General features: G+C 38.2%; 1 protein-coding gene across 1 annotated transcript in view; it reads left to right on the top strand.

Annotated features, from left to right (window-relative positions):
* LOC103470484 (GDNF family receptor alpha-2) overlaps positions 1-16,254 on the top strand; it is a 68,730-nt gene that overhangs the window by 41,116 nt on the left and 11,360 nt on the right. The window contains exons 5-7 of the mRNA XM_008418951.2: positions 7,369-7,481; positions 9,393-9,533; positions 15,776-15,921. Of these exons, the coding sequence (XP_008417173.1) occupies positions 7,369-7,481; positions 9,393-9,533; positions 15,776-15,921 (400 nt within the window). The remainder of the gene's footprint in view (positions 1-7,368; positions 7,482-9,392; positions 9,534-15,775; positions 15,922-16,254) is intronic.

The following is a 16,254-nucleotide window of genomic DNA, read 5'->3' as shown; positions in this document are numbered from 1 at the left end:
TTCACACTGTGAAACTGTCTAAAACTGCTTCTCATACTTTACGATGGCTGTGTACTTGGTTTCCTATAACCGTTCAAACTTTGCATAAAAAGATCCTGACAGAGACAGAACTTCTAGCAGTGAACTTTGATGTTGATGTGAGTTCAAATCAAACACTGACAAACATACCCAGGCTTAAGTTTGTGATGGTCTCAGGATTCAATAGAAAACTTTAAAACGTAACAAATTTTAATGTTAAAAAGCTCCGAATTAAACTGAGATATGTATCACAAAGTCAATGGTTCTATGGCTGAGTAATATATCTATTGATTATTGCTAGTTTAAACCTAAATTCATCACCCATAGTAGAAACCTAAAAACTCCACCAATAACCTCCTAAGCAAACTAGGACGGGTCAACCTGTCCTGAAAATTAGCATCAAAGTCTATTTTTTGCCATTGTTCCCACCCCAAACGCCTCAAGACTAAATATGAAAATAACCCAAAAAAGCAGACAGGGGAATAAAATCACTCATACAAACAGGATATTTTTCTTTCTCACCTTTAAAGGACTGTGCTCAAGGCAGTGCCAGAACCATTTCTCCCCCCGCTGGTTACATTACAAGTTATCAAAGTGTTTCTTTTCTGATAGTGCTAAGCTCTGTTTTTTGCAAGCAAAGCATATGTCAAATGGTGACCTTTTTTTCCTCATACATAGTTCTGCTTTCTGCAGTGTGTAGCGTTTAATCAGACATCGCCTTCAGTGGAGACATGCTTAGCTTGCTGGCTACAAATGAGGGGAGTATAAAGGGATGGAGTGGGGAAAAAAGAATGATAGTGGAATTGAAGTAGTAAGAAGAACGAGGCTGGAAAAAGACTTGTGCCTTTCATTTCAATACAGAGATTAGTAAATACCTATTTACTTTCCTAACTGTAATCTCAAAGAGAACATGGCCTCGCGGAAAATCTTTACCGACCAGGCGTTGTCCTTTCCTTTACTGTCTTTTCTTTCAGTGCTTCCGTATGTATTATTAATGAAACATTATCGATAGACTGTCTTCCTTATCCACAGAATGGCCAATTTGTGGCTGTGAATGTGTGGAATGGGGCCTCAGCTTTCTTTTTTTTTTAACATTCACTGAATTGTGTCATATTTACAGGCTTTAAAATGTTCAGATTTTTTTTTTTTTCTGTGTAACTAAGAGTTATTTAATTGCCTGTAGAAACCTAACCAATGGTTTTAGTAGTTGTTTTTTTAGAACGCCTCACTACAGATTTAACCTAGATTTAATCTTGTTGCATGACTATGCAACAAGAATTTCTATATTCTTGTTGCATAGTCAGATGTAATGTTAAAACTTACAGTTTTTGTGAAATCATTCAGTCACAGCACAAACTTTGTTCTTTGGAACTTATGGCATGGATGCTTTTATTTTGAGAAAATGCTTGTTTGATAAAATATCTCTGTTACACTGATATCACACTATTTAGCAATTGCCTTGCATTTCACTGACATAAGAAGATATGATGCATGAAAGCATCTACTTCATATGATTTTAACACTAGCATAGACAACCTGATCTCCAGTTATGCCCGGCAGCCACAGATGTTTTGGAGATGTCAAAGACACTCATCAGCTGATCATCAGCTATTGGGAAAAAGACAACAACTAAACTAAACAAACTACGAAATGATGACATAATACCAAAGGTTGTGCATCTCGCTACTTTTGCAGTTGAACTCTACAGATGGACACTTTGCAGCCTTGATCCCAGTAAACCATTCAAACCAGAAGTGGAACAGGAATGACACACATACGTTGTGCATGATGGGACTTGATTTTCCATAAAATTCACCTACTTTTCTTCACCTAATCTAACTTAACATTTTTTTTCTTTCAAATGTTTTTCAGCATGCTAATTAGCCTCAGCCCCTTGCCAAGTCTGTAAGAAACTCTTAATGCTTTTACATACAAAAACATTTTCAATAATCTCATGCGTTTTACTTTGTGTGGACATTTTGAGGATGGATTGTTCCTGTTTTAAGTTGGCCGTCGTCCTTAACACAAAGCATGGTCCATGAAAACAAGAATGAGTGAGGCTGGTGTGGAATGATGCAGGGTTCTGACCTTCACCCTCCAGAACATCTCTAACCTGGGTAACCTGGAGGTGAGACTGTGAAGCCTTCTGAACCTACGTCAGCACCAAACCTCACAAATGCATTTTATGGAGGATTGTACAAAAATATGCATAAACTCTCCTAAACTTGTGGAAAGTCCTCCCAGAAAAGCCAAAGCTAATGCAGACACTCTGACTACTTAACATTTTTGTAAAAATGCATAAATTTTATTTCAATTTCACTTTCAGATTCACTCTTAATTTGTATTTTTACATTAGTCACAGTAAAGTTAGCCTACTTTTGTTGCTGTTTGGTTCTGGCTGAGTAAGTCAAGAAAGTGTTCTGATACACATTAAGCTGTCTTGTTTTTTGACTGAATGTCATCTGTGTGCAATGCCCTTTAAGAGTATTGACCAGGGAATCCCAGTGAGAAAGATGGCAGATTTTTTATTTTTTTTAATCCAGAAACATTCAGGTGAAAATAGCTTTTGGATCAAACAGACAATCACCTTTAACCAAAGTCCCAAGGTCATCAGTAGCGACACAGGTTTGGAAAATACAGGAAAAGACACTGAGGGCTGGCAAAAGATTCAAAATGGTCCTCTCACAAGGTCAGAGCTATGTTGCAGAGATAGATGTATTTTTATTTTTTATGACTTTTTAAGGCGTGATGCAGAATCTAGGAAAAACACTGTCGAAAAAGTGTAACAATCAAATCTCTGCTTATTTTTATTTTTTTTTAAACCCATTGTTTGTTTTTCCATTTGACGTTAAATGACAAAAGGACACAGAGGGCCACTGGGTCATGTTGTCTGAACTGGGGTCAAATTCACACGAGCATCTGAAGCGAAAGTGACAACAAGAGAGGAGAGTGGAGAGGAGGCGAAGATAGATAAGGTCAGAGGTGCACAAGTGAAAAGAAAGAAAGGAAAGTGGAAGAGGAAGAAGTCAGAGAAGAAACGCACATGTTTTGCTCTTTCCCGTTTGCTTCTCGTAACAGCTATCACGCCGGCCGTTATTGTTTGAGGCATATTGTACTGCCCGATGTAGATGAGATACGGTTTGTAAAGCCTCTTTAGATTGAAGACTGAGAAAAGCGATAAGACTCAGCAGCTGGAACTTAACATTCAAGCGATATCATCATCTGCAGAGAAGCTCATATTTCTGGGAAGAGGACTGAAGAAAGGACTCCAAACGAGATAGGACTCCCAATAAACTGTTTTAAATGAAGTCTGATAACACTTTTTCTTCTTGCCTCTCCTCCATCTTGAGGAAATGGTTTCCAGGACTGACACTCATCTGATTTAAGTCGCATTGTTTGTCATGGCCATCAAGTGATAGGAATAAGAATCCATAGAAAAAGCCATTAGTTTTCTATTACTGCCAAGCAGGATGGACAGGCACTCAGCATTCACCCGGATGACTGTGTTTAAAGTGTCAGGTTGCTTGAAAGAAGTCTACCTCTGTGGGGGCTCCCCCTGCCACTTCCCTGGGGGCTGAGTGGCTGAAATGACCATAAAACTCCGTTGAGCTAGACAGCCTGTAATTTCAGCAGCGAGAGGCGCTTTGCCGAGATATAATGGAAAGTCCGTGGAAGCCATGAAATGCACCGAATCCTGGTGTTGGAACGCCATTGTCTGAACACTCAGGACACCTCTCTAAACTTTAAATTACTGTTTTTAAGCCATCATTGTCGGAAAGAGCTCTGTAGCTAGAAAGAAACTTGCGCTCGTTTGGCTTCTTTAATCCTTTGTGGTCTGCTCTGTGCGTGCAGAAATCTGACATTTACATTCTGTGTTCGCACAAAAGTTAAAGACCTTTTATTTCCCCCCTTTATAATAAGAAAAATGGAAAAGAGGGGCTTTTAAAGGTTGCTTTGTTTAGGCACAGCAAAAATGTTCCCTTTTCTTCTGCCTGCTCTACATTTTTTTTTTATCATTGTTGCATTACTGTGGGCACAAGTGGCTTTTTTACTCTGAATGCAGATGAGCGAGAAAAGGGGTTCTGAGAAAGGAGGGCGTGTGTTAAGAGAGACACTTTTATGATTTTTATATTATATAATTTATTATGTGTGCTGTTTTTGTATGTCCATATGCCTGGTTTTGAGTGCATGTACATCTGTACATCTTTCAGCCTTTGCAGCAGAATAGAAGAACCAAGCATATATCAAGTTTTCACTGCATCTTATCTCAAGAGGCTACCTGAGTTTATCTGTAAAGAATGGACGGAGTTGAAGTAATCACATCAATCTGAGTGGCATTTTTGGCTGGTTTGTCCAACTGCATTTTGGAAAAAAACCTCCGTCATATTCATGCTCAAGATGCAGTAAAATAGTCTTTTGGTCTCTAATAAATCTATGTGATACAGTTAGTTAATTTATTTTTATTTTACTTAGTAATATAACATAAAATATTTAATATAATAATTAAAACTGTTATGTTATGGCTGACATAATTAGTATGATAAATAATGATTTGACAGTTGTTCAGCAGACATGGATGGTAAGCTGCGAAAGGTCATTGTTCAGGAAGCCAGCTGTAAATAAATACAACATTTTTTTTTTCACAATGACAGCCCCTGTACATTTTCTTATTATCTTTTGGAAAGCACCTGTGTCATTGCCAGGTAGAATACATCTCTGTTTAATGAGAAAGGTAAATTGTAACATTGCAAAGCACTTGTATGACACTTTATCTAGACCAGAGGAGCCCAGAGAGCCATACGCTGTTCTGTCATTCACCCATTTATGCACATATGATGATGGCAAACTACATTGTAGCCACAGCCAACCTGGGGGAAGCTGAGAGACGTGAGGCTGCCATGTAATCATCGTCATTGGATTCTTTCTGGGTACTCCAGTTTTGTCCCACAGTCCAAAAACATGACTGTCAAGTTGATTGGTCTGTCTAAATTCTCCTTAGTGAGAGTGTGTGTCCATGTTTGTTTGTCCTGTTTGTCTCTGTGCTACCCTGTGATGGACTGGCGACCTCTCCAGGGTGACCCCACCTCTCGCCTCTTGACCCCTCGCAATCCTGATAGAGATAAATGTGTTAGAAAAGGGACGGATGGATGGATAATAGCAGGGCAGTAGAGCGAGGTATATGTCCAGTTTTGATAGTAGCTTTTTATGTCATCTTACTATCTGGGTTGGTTGTGACTTGGCCATCTGCAGCAGTGGCATAGAAAATAAAAAAAAACATCAACAGATGGATACATGACAACTGTATTTTTATTATCCTTTAGCCAAATGCTGGTCTACAAGCACAGAATGCCTCATGGTGGCATGCTAGTCTCCAACAGATTATATAATGAGTGCACATGGTGTTTCTCTAACTTTTCTAAATAACAATGTACCTCCTGCTGAACCAAAAGATTACATGTTAGCTGATAAGCATGCAGGGACAGTCTCGTCATTACGATGCATTCTCCATCTCATCCAATTACTACAGAAACTTGTGGAAATGGTGGAAAAAACGATGAATAAGTGATTAAGCTGTGCCACCGTGATACAATGCATATTTAAAGACAAGGCTTCATGCAAATGTCTTTGACATTAATATTCTGTCTTCTTACAGAATTATGATAGCCTGTTGTTTGCAACATCGGCACTTTATTGTTTCTTTTTGATTAAGAATGTTTTAAACAGAATGTGGTAAAGACATCAGCCAGTGTTTTGCACTAACTGTGGCATGGCAGTATCAGACTTGGACTAACTTTTCTAATACCATAAGGACAAGACTTTATGTTTTTTCTCAGAATTGTCAAGTAAAATCTCTTGTACACTTTTTGCATAATGAACCAGCATAACAGACAAAGGCATCATTCTACATTTTTAACGATCTCGCGGCATGGCAAAAGAGGAGCAACAGAAGGCAATAGGGACTGTAAATAAAGCCAGAATTGTTATGGGGCTTAAATGGATATGATTTGATTTTTCACTTGTAAATACTGTAGCCATCCATGTCTGCAATGGCTACAAGTGAAAAGAAGCAAATCTGCTTTGCCAGGTTGGCTAGAGAAAAAAAACCCTGCCTCTAGTGAAACGGACAAGCTCTCAGTATTTGCCACAATCATCTAGAAGTTCTTTATTTAAATAAATTCTCCCTTGTTTCTGCAAAGTAAAACAAAACCCTTTTTTTAATGTTTGGATTGAGGGTCCAGTTTTTGAAACAACACCAGAATGATTGTGATTAACATAATTCAAATAAGGCCATCACTAAAACCTTTTCTTGTTTCCGTAAAGTTGTCTGGGAGCCCCTGTTAACTGAGGGTGAAACAACCCGGGGGGCTTTGAAGTGCCTTTGAACTGCGGGCTGAATAAAAGCGGTCACACCAGGCCAGGGTGAATGACTCATGGCACATGGAAGAAAAAGAGACAAATGTGCATTAATTGTGAATAGCTGTGATGTAACCAGCACAGGCAGGGCAACTTTGCATACATTTTTACCCCTACACCTAGCTAAGTGGATTAGCAATGCCACCCTGGGGGCCCACACAGGCTTAACACTCTTATCACAAACACATTGAAGCACAACTTATTTCTTCACCGTTCCTTCGCCTGGTGGTGAGAGTGAATTTTGAGAGACAGTCGAGAGTCGGTGTGGTCGGCGGTTTGTTGAGCCTCCACTGTGTCTATCGCCCCTGTTCATGAAGTACACACATGGGGCAGCTGGCTCTGTTTTGTGCAATGACTCCCACTGTTGTGCAGGTGGAGTTTTAATCTCTTGCTCCAGACAGAGGTTTCTTCTCCCAAAGTGCAGAACATGAAAACAGATGAAGTAAATATCACAGTGATGTGATATTTAAAATGATCATTTTAACCAGTAAATGTACTTTTAATAATTATCTTGTATGAACTAATGATGTTTCGCATATTTTTTTCTATCACATGACTATTACTATTGTATCTCTTTTCACTATGTTTCATTGTTTTACAATTGAGCTCTGAAGCTCTATGTACTCTCTTTCTGCAGCGCAAATTTACCTACCGGTCTTAGGAAAGTTACCTGAAACTGAATACACTGCCACTGAGGTTGCAACATAAAGACATGGAGATAGCTGGTAGTTTGCTGGAAGTCACGCATCGGTGGGAAGTGGTTGCTATTCAGAGAACCTGTTGACCAGAAAACAGATGTTGCTTATCATTTTACGAGCCATAACTGGCAGCTGCTCTTTAGTGAAAAAGGTGCCAAAAATTCAATTTAGTGTTGCATGTTTGTGTGTGTTTCTCTCTCAGGCACTCAAGCTCCTGCCACTGTTTCTCTCTCTGTAGGTCTAGACTAGCTGACTACATAGCAAACTGCTGGATGACTCCAAACACCGTGGGAACCTGCCCCAACCAAGACAATCACCAAGCCTGTTTGAACTCTCTTGCAAGGCTCATCGGTGAGTGAGTATGGCTGCGAGAGACGTGGTGGTTTCAGAATGTGTGAGTGCAGGTAAAGGTCTGATTGAAGATGTGATAAAAGCCTCAAAAAGTATTCATAGCCTTTGAACTTTTTCACATTTTCATCTATTTTAATTAAAGTTTATTTAAGCAGTACATTATTGTAACATGGAAGGAAAATAATACATCGTTTTGTATGTGTTTTACAAATACATTCTAAAACATATATCGAGGTCAGTTTATCTGGAAATTGACACTGATCGGTCACTTTGCTGCTTTACAAATGTCAGATGTCAAGTAGAATTGTGTCCAGCTTCCCAAGTAGCGTTTTCAAATCGTTTTAAAAAAAACTGCAAATAGGCAAATAATTTGGTGTCAAATTCCCCTGAAAAATACCTAAACATTTAAATCCACACAAAAACATCACTGAACTGCAAATAGAGGGTGATGGAGATAAAATATGCAAAAGCTAAGTTGAAATAACTACTCCAAATTCTTAGAAACAAACAAACCCAAGCTTTGAACATATCACAGAGAACTGCTCCATTCATCATCTGGCTGCTCGGAAAAAGAGAATATTAATCAGATCTGCCTCCAAGAGTCTTTTAGTAGTCCTGGAGGAGCTGCTCAGATCCACAGCTCATGTGGTAGCAACTGTTGACAGGACATCTTTTACTCGTGGACTCCATAAATCTAGCCCTGTGTAAGAGAGAGTGACAAGAAGAAAGCCCTTCTTAAGAGAAAGTTAACAGAAGTCCATTGTGCCATGAGTGATGTGGGGATGATTTCCTTCTGCAGAGACAGTGGTCTGCTTAGAGTTCATGTGAAGAGCAGTCTTAAAAGAAAACCTCAAAGACTGCTACAGTCTGGACAATGGTAAAGAGAAAATCAGAATATGTTATACGTTTATATCTGTCACATGAAATCCCAAAAGCTATACTTAAGTTGGTAGTAGAAACTTTACAAAGGTAAAAAGAAAAAAAAGTTTGAGGTTATGAATGTTTTGCAAGGTGGTGTTTACGATTAAGCAAAGCATCATTATAAGACCCTGGAAAAAAACAACATGGTATGGTTATTTTCCTTTGTCACATCAAACAGCCAGTGGGGCTAGATACCACATTTTTCCCCTCCTGGTTTGATATCTCCACCGGCACTCTGGACATTAGTTGAGTACCAGAAGTAAATTAGAAAGCAGAGGCAGGCAGAAAGCGTTTACTTAATTAAAACACTCCACGACCATCTGTTTGAGGATAATAAATGTTGTGCAAATAATGCACGGCATTGTGTACAGTTCGCAGAAAGGATGCTGAGAAAAATATGGAGAATAAACAGGTGACTCGTGACAGAATATTCTCTCATTCTAATCAACAACATCTATAGGTGATATTTCAGGGGCTACAAAGATTTTTAAATGCAAATTATATAAAAAAGGTAGATTTTTCCACTGCTTAATGGTTGCTGAAGTGGCCATAATTCAGTACACAGCTGTGCCTAACCACAACATGTCATAAATCATGAAGGTCGAAGTGATGTTATGCCACAATGCTTCCTGTGTTTTCCTGTAAAATATTGCACAAAGTGCATCTAATGCTTATGACTCCTGCTGAAAGCACTGACTCAAAGAGAGACATTTGAAAAGTAAAATGTTTGTAGCAGGAGTGCTGGATTCTAACAGGGCATACACTTCCTAGAGCAACTGCTTTGCAAAACATTTATACCATAATGGCCTCTTTACATCTAAATAAAGCACTGCAGAACGTTTCCTATAAACTAAAACAATGCAAATCCCTTCCCCTGACCAGTATTTTGTGTGCCATTTTACATATTACTTGGAATAAATGTAGTCCATTATTGTCCATTAGTGACCCGCTACTATTCTCATGTGGGCACGTGTTGTTGCCCCGATGCAGGGACGGAAATGACCCCCAACTACGTTGACAACAGCTTCACCAACTGGACCATCTCTCCGTGGTGTAACTGCATAGGAAGCGGAAACCAAGAAGAGGAGTGTATGAACTTCCTGCGGTATTTCACTGACAACACATGCCTAAGTAAGCCACCCTGACACATGCACACTCTGCATATCTCCGAGATGTAATTCGCTACTGATCGGGTTCACCGTATTCATGTAAAATTGATGAGAGCAAAAGTGTGTGAAGCAGTAGTTACTCTTGCAAACATGTCGGAGCTGCAGGAGCTCTGAGCTTCAATCTAATGCAACTTTAATGGTTTCATGTCAACTTCCGCTGTTTCCTTTTGCCAAGCTCCTCTGCAAGATGCAGCATTTGTGAATATTGTAAATAGAGGAGTCATGGAACATCACAGGTGTCAGGGGCGAGACAGTCTAACATAAGGGTTTTTACAACTCATGTAGAAGTTTTGAGTGCAAGCATTACAAGATTTGAGCAGAAAGACATGAAGTCTTGCTCTCAAACTAAAAATGTAACCAAAAGTATTAAAAGTTTTGAGAACAAAGGCACAAAATCCTGCTTTCAGTCTGAAAATGTGTTCTCTTGGATTATGGCTGAAAAATTCTCCCATAAAAATGCTAATAACGCTTCACCTGAAATAAAAATAACTGAATAAGTCTTTAGCATTTGTGAGTCAGGCTGCTGAGAATCTTTGCACAGTTTGCTGAAGTGCTAGGCTAACATTAGCTTGCTTTTTCTCCGTTTCTACATGACTCAGCTATGCGTTATATGACACCTGTTTTCTTTGCAGTTCTTTAGCAGATGCAAATCAGAGTTTGGAGTTTGAGGGTTGTGATGTTAATTACAACTAAAACTTTAAAGAAAAACCAGACTCCAAAACCAAGTCTTTTTTTTTTTTTTTTTTAGATTTAAAACAACTGTCATTATTTTATTGGACAATTGACGAAATCAAGCCAGTAGGATGAGAATATATAAATAAAGATGTCTGGTTGAATCCATTTGTGAATTTTTGCACTCAGTCCTAATAAAAACATATCTGCAGCACAGTTTGATTCAACTTTTCCATGAACACCATTTATCCAATGAATAAGTTAGACTAAAACACTCCTGGTTTTATTAGAAGCAACAATTTATTTCTCACTTCTCGACCTCCTGTGGGCAAAATTGACCCGGGCTTTGATAGAAAAGAAGCCATTTGCATGTCATTTTCACATTTTAATCTAAAAGAGCTCATCCTTGTTGCAAGAATGTCGTCATAAAAAAGGGAATGAAAAGAAATAGCAGTAGTAAAACACAAATCATTTGTACATCTAATCCAAAACACACGGGGAAGCAGAACGGAGGGGTTATTTTCAAATATCCCCGTGCCTTTTTCACACCTTCCTTGTTATGGCACAGTGAGCTGTGTCATCAGCCCTATCAGGACACCATTGCCTTTAACATGTTCTATTGTGTGGATAATGCTTTCAGACCATTTCAATAGATTGCTGGGTTACCGTTTTAGCTGAGTGTGCAGGCTGAGGGATGAGAGCTGGGAGCTGAGGAGGCGTCTTGAAAAATAACACCAAATGCAGGATCTCGTCTCTGCAATCGAGGGGAACACAACTTAAATTTTCACAAAGAATGTATTCTTACTAAAAGACACAAACCGACTACAAAACGTATCAAGCTTTTATCAACCTGCAAGCCATAACAATCAATCTTAATGCGAAAAAAAAAAAAAAAAAAGTTTTACCCTTACCTTCAGATTCTGTCCACAGGCAAAAATAATTTCTTCTGGGTTTTTGTGAGGTTACGATATCAATTGATATAAATAAACAGAAAAGTCAAACTAAGTCAAGCTAATATACTGCCTGAAGCTGTTTTTGTGTGCCAACAGTAGTTACACATTCCTATAGATTTAGCTGACTTGAACATGCAGCCAAGCAATGGCTGGATTGTTTTTTTCTTTTCAGTTTTGTCAAAGTAAGCACTTGTATCTATTTGAAGTGGTCGTTTTTTTTTCTCAAAACAGCTAATTGCAGGTATTCTTTAGATTTCAAACTCAAGTCTTCAGTCCTTTTAATGGATGTGCTTCAGGGTGTCATGGATTCAGAACTCCAGAGAAGTTCTGCTACTCCGACCCACTAATCCACGGCATTGTTTCTGATTCACTGTAAGATGCCAATTTTAATGGGTGGAAATCAAAGTTGTCACTAATAACACTTCACATGCGTTTTTGCCTATATAAGTGATGACTTAAACACTGTGACATGCAGCAGAACACTGTGAATTTCACACCCTTGGTACTGATATACACACACTGTTCAGAAAAGAAACCCACTAAAAGCAGGATGGAGACTTTAAAGATGCGACAAGTCTTCATTTCTTTAAAACCTTCTTCATTTGCTTACATTTTTACACACATAACCTTTGACAGACACTAAACGTAGCAGGACAGAAACACTTTAACGCAGCTCCAGTTTTTGAGATGCTGTGACCCAATTGCCCAGCCATCACCATTTGGTCTTCCTCAAAACTATAAAATCCTTTTGCTTGCCCATTTTCCCTGCCTCTGACTTTAAGACTAGTAGTTTTGCTTGGTGCCTAATGTACCCCACCTACCAAGAGGTGCCATTATAAAGAGAAGCTACGGGGACAGGGGGCTCTCGTATTTCCAGATGATGCCATAATGGTATGCATTAAAGATGAAGACAGCTTGCCTGTTCATGGTGACTTTATTTTTCATGTCTTGCCATTCCCATTCTCCCTAACATCTTGGACTTGTTTAACCTTTCTTTATCTACAAAAGAGGTTACACTCGCTGAAGGTCACATCATAGAATTGATGCTCTTATCTTGTTTGGCTCTAAAGTTTCTTAATTTACTCGAAATAATGGCTGTTTTGATAAAGCTGTTATTTTTAAGTGCCTTTTTAACTGTCTCTTTCTATTTCCTTCACAAAGAGATACACTTGCATATTCAGTGTGGGCTCTCTGCAGGTAATTTCTACCATGCTGTTAATTTAACATCCTTAAATCTCATTAAACCACGCTCAGACCAGAGGCGTTATTACATTTATCTAATGATCACCGTCTTTTTATCCTTGACCACGCCAGAAGAGAGAGAGAGAAAAAAAATCAAATTACTTCCTTGGGCTCAATCAGCACTAAAAAGAATTATAGAAAGTATGAACTTTAGAGGAAGGAAACAAGTATGAAACAACTTAAATAATGCTGAAGAGAATCAATTGAAGATGCTGCTCTTGGTTTTGCGGGTTTGTAGAAGGAGATAATCCTAATGCAGAAAGTAGTTTTGTTTTAGCAAGTAGCATTTTCATAGATCACAGCTTACTTTTATGAAACCCTCTTCAGTACAGAATTATATATGTCTAGTTTCAGATAGTCTGATTGAATATTTAATATGAAATATTAATATGATATTAAAGTAGAAAAAAAAGGCAAGTTACTTGAAATAGCCCTTTCCTTCAGCTGTCAATTACATGCCAATACCAAAGTGAAATAGCTTTTCTATTGTTCATTTTTGGTGTTTAGACACAGTCATGAATTGTGTTTTAATCTCAGTTTGAACAGTATAAGTATTTAAAAGTTTGAATTATGAACGGGTCACTATAAAAATCAGATACTGACTTCAGAAGACTACAAGACATTCTTAAGCTGTGGTCGCACAGTTTCCTTACTTACCATGCATACTATGAGCAAATGTGGAAAAACAAATAAATTTTTTTACTGAAATAAAGTCATGTTATTTTTTTTTAACTTAGTTTAAGATAATTTAAATCTGAATGTAAAGTAAGAGTCCTCCTAAGCTCTATGGCAGATCTCTGTAACCATAAGACAAAACCTTTTCATAGATTTCTTAGTGAGCTGCTCACTCTGTTAAACTAACTCTCTCTTTGGCCAATATTGTGGAGACTGGATATTTTTAATATGTTTTTTCAGTCTTTCCTATGTCCAACATGTGTTAATTGGTGCTTGTTACTTGTCACTGCAGCAGTAATGACCTGGCAGTTATTGAGAGTGTATCTTTCTTCTGGCCTGATGACAGCTGGGATCGGCTCCAGCTCCTCCTCATGCGGCCCTGAACAGATCAATTAATCTTCTGGAGCCGGAAGATTTTGTAGCGATCGTCCTGATAGTCTTCTTTTTTTAATCAAATAAAGCCAAACACAACTGTTCCAGGTATAATATTTACATTTTGTGGTTTAATTTTATAATAGATTAGCAAAAAAGTTTGGAGTTGTTAAAACATGCCTGCGTTACAAAACGATTTTGTTATTCGTCAAGATTTTGTTCTATGTTTTTATGTATACAGGGCCACCGGTTTCCACTAATTACTAAGTTTGAAATAATCATAAAATGTTTCACCTTTCCGCTTTTTTTGTCTGAGCCAGAGACAGGAAGAAAAAAAAAATCAGTGTGGAGACCAAATACTGATTCACTCTGTCTTTAATTCTTCTTTTTCTTGTTCTCCAATCTCTTATCTCTTTGCTTCGATGTCTGCAGACAGGACAATGACCAGCATGAAAGGAAATCTTGTCCAGAATCATTAAGGAATTGAACTGCAATCGCAACAAGCTTCACAGCTTAGGGTCCAAAAAGTATGTGGAGGATGGGAGATCCAGCCACTTTGATTTATGACTTCATCCTTCTTAAAGAATCTGTGGGGACAGAGTTAGCTTTAATGCATCCTGGCAAACACATGAGTAACACCACACCTTTCAGCTCTCACCACAACTCTTTACTGTTTGCTTTGAGCATATTTGGCTTTCTTGATTCTCTTCTTGTCAAGCTTTGTTTTTTCCAGTGGCTTTTATGAGTGTGTTGCTTTTTTTTGTATGTTTTGTTGTTCCTTGTAAAAATTATACCGTTTTAAAGATTCCACATTTTCTTACGTAGTGACCACAAACTGCAAATAAACTGGGATAAACTAAAACAAAGTAGTTCACATTTTGAAGAAATAAAAAACATGTTTTTAAATGGTAAATCCCAAACATATGCATTTAGCGCTTTGATTTAATAAATTGCAGAACTTTCTTTTGCTACAATGACCACTGCAGGTCTCGAGGTATGTCTCTGACAACTTTGCACATCTACAGACTTTGAAGGCAATTTTGAAGGCAATTTGTGATTTTAGCATTAATGTATGTATAAAAAAAGTGGGTTGGATACACATGCATGCCAAACTTTTCAGATTTGTCTTTGTAAAAACCTGTTAGTCCCAATAAAATGTGTGAGCATATCTAATTATTTATGTGACGAACGTGACAGTGGTGTGAATATTGTAACTGTGACATATTTTAGAAGATACTGTAAGTGTTGGTAGGCAGGCATTTGTCTCATACAAGCCTATGAGATCAGGAGTTTTAGGCATATGTGGCCATTTGATTGTTAACATGCATTACCCTGCTATCTTGGAACAAATGCCATTTCTCCTTGTTTGGAGATGTTTTGAATTTGATCGGCGACACAAGTCTATTCAAAATCATTTTTGCACAATGGCCTTATAAAGAAGGTGGTTGCCAAGCAATTTCATGCTTTGCCTTCTCTCTGGCTGAGAAAAAAGCAAAAGGCTTTGTATTTTAAACGGATGAACAATGGAAAGGTACTCTGCCCCGTGGTGCTGCATCTAGCCGGAGTAGCTGACTGTACGAGGATGTATCGCAATTTTGCAGACTTCCTCATATACTTGCACAATTACACAGATGCTCAGTAAGTCTTTCAGCTTAGATACTCAAATGTTTGTTTCACTACGCCATCCTCTGCGTGAAACCAACTGATTTGCAACTTTCTGTGAATTCACTTTCCACAAAAACAGTTTGTCATCTTAAGTGTGGAGATCCTTTCTTTTCTTGCACTGTTGCGGTGAGCAGAGCAGCTGTTACATAAAAGCAGTTTTGTAATGATCAGAAACCAGGAGCCATAGTTGTCTACGTTCGATAAAAGTGTCAATTTGTTTCCACAGGATGCTCTAATAGAAGGATAATTACTTGCTAAATAAACCAGACAAACATTCAAGGCTGTGGAAATAATATCTTAACATTATCATCCATCAGCTCATATTTGTATTTTGTGAAGCCAGTATAATTTTGAACGATCTTCCACATAAAAGTTTTTAAAAGCTCTTCTCTGATGTCAACAGTTTGACACACACCTGACAAGGACAAAAATAGTAATCTGAAACTTTTTCCTCCTCGTTTTGTACTCTTTCCTTTCCTTACCGTTCTTCTGCCCGTCCTCATTCCCTGGGATGAAAGCGACTGGGCAGGGGACCAAGAAGATGACTTAAAACTGTCCGTCTGCTAGTGGGCTTCTTGCTGGGATGGAAGTCCGAAACAAATTACTTTATTCTCTGTCCCTGCAGGAAGTGCTATTCAGGCGTATGGGATGGACGACACGGCGATCAGAAATATGACTGTCTCCGAGCCCTCAGTCACATCAAAAGCAATCAACGAATGGATGGACAGCATCCCAGAAAACCCCAACCCAAACCCTTCCTCTTCCCCTGCAGTGAGTATTTTACAATGATTGCTTTTAAAAAGTATTTGTCCACATGCATATGCTTTTTCTTGACACTAATCTTAAAGGTTTCAATTCAACGACAATTTTTTTAGTACCAAAGATTGTCTGAATAAAGCCAATTTCAAATTCTGATTAAATTTATTAAAGGCAAAAATTAAATAAAACATATTCTTTGGAATGATGTGACATGGATATAACTTTTTCCACTGCTGTGAAAGTACCACAGCTTTTCAGAAGAACATCAGACATGTCAAACATTGTCTTTGCACTGTCGTGGTCTTATGATGCTTTGCTGATTCACCAACAATTTATCAATCCATT

Source organism: Poecilia reticulata, linkage group LG9 (assembly GCF_000633615.1).
Source record: "Poecilia reticulata strain Guanapo linkage group LG9, Guppy_female_1.0+MT, whole genome shotgun sequence".
Lineage (NCBI taxonomy): Eukaryota > Metazoa > Chordata > Actinopteri > Cyprinodontiformes > Poeciliidae > Poecilia > Poecilia reticulata.
The sequence above is the reverse complement of the archived record's forward strand: the minus strand, read 5'-3'. Positions and strand labels throughout refer to the sequence as shown.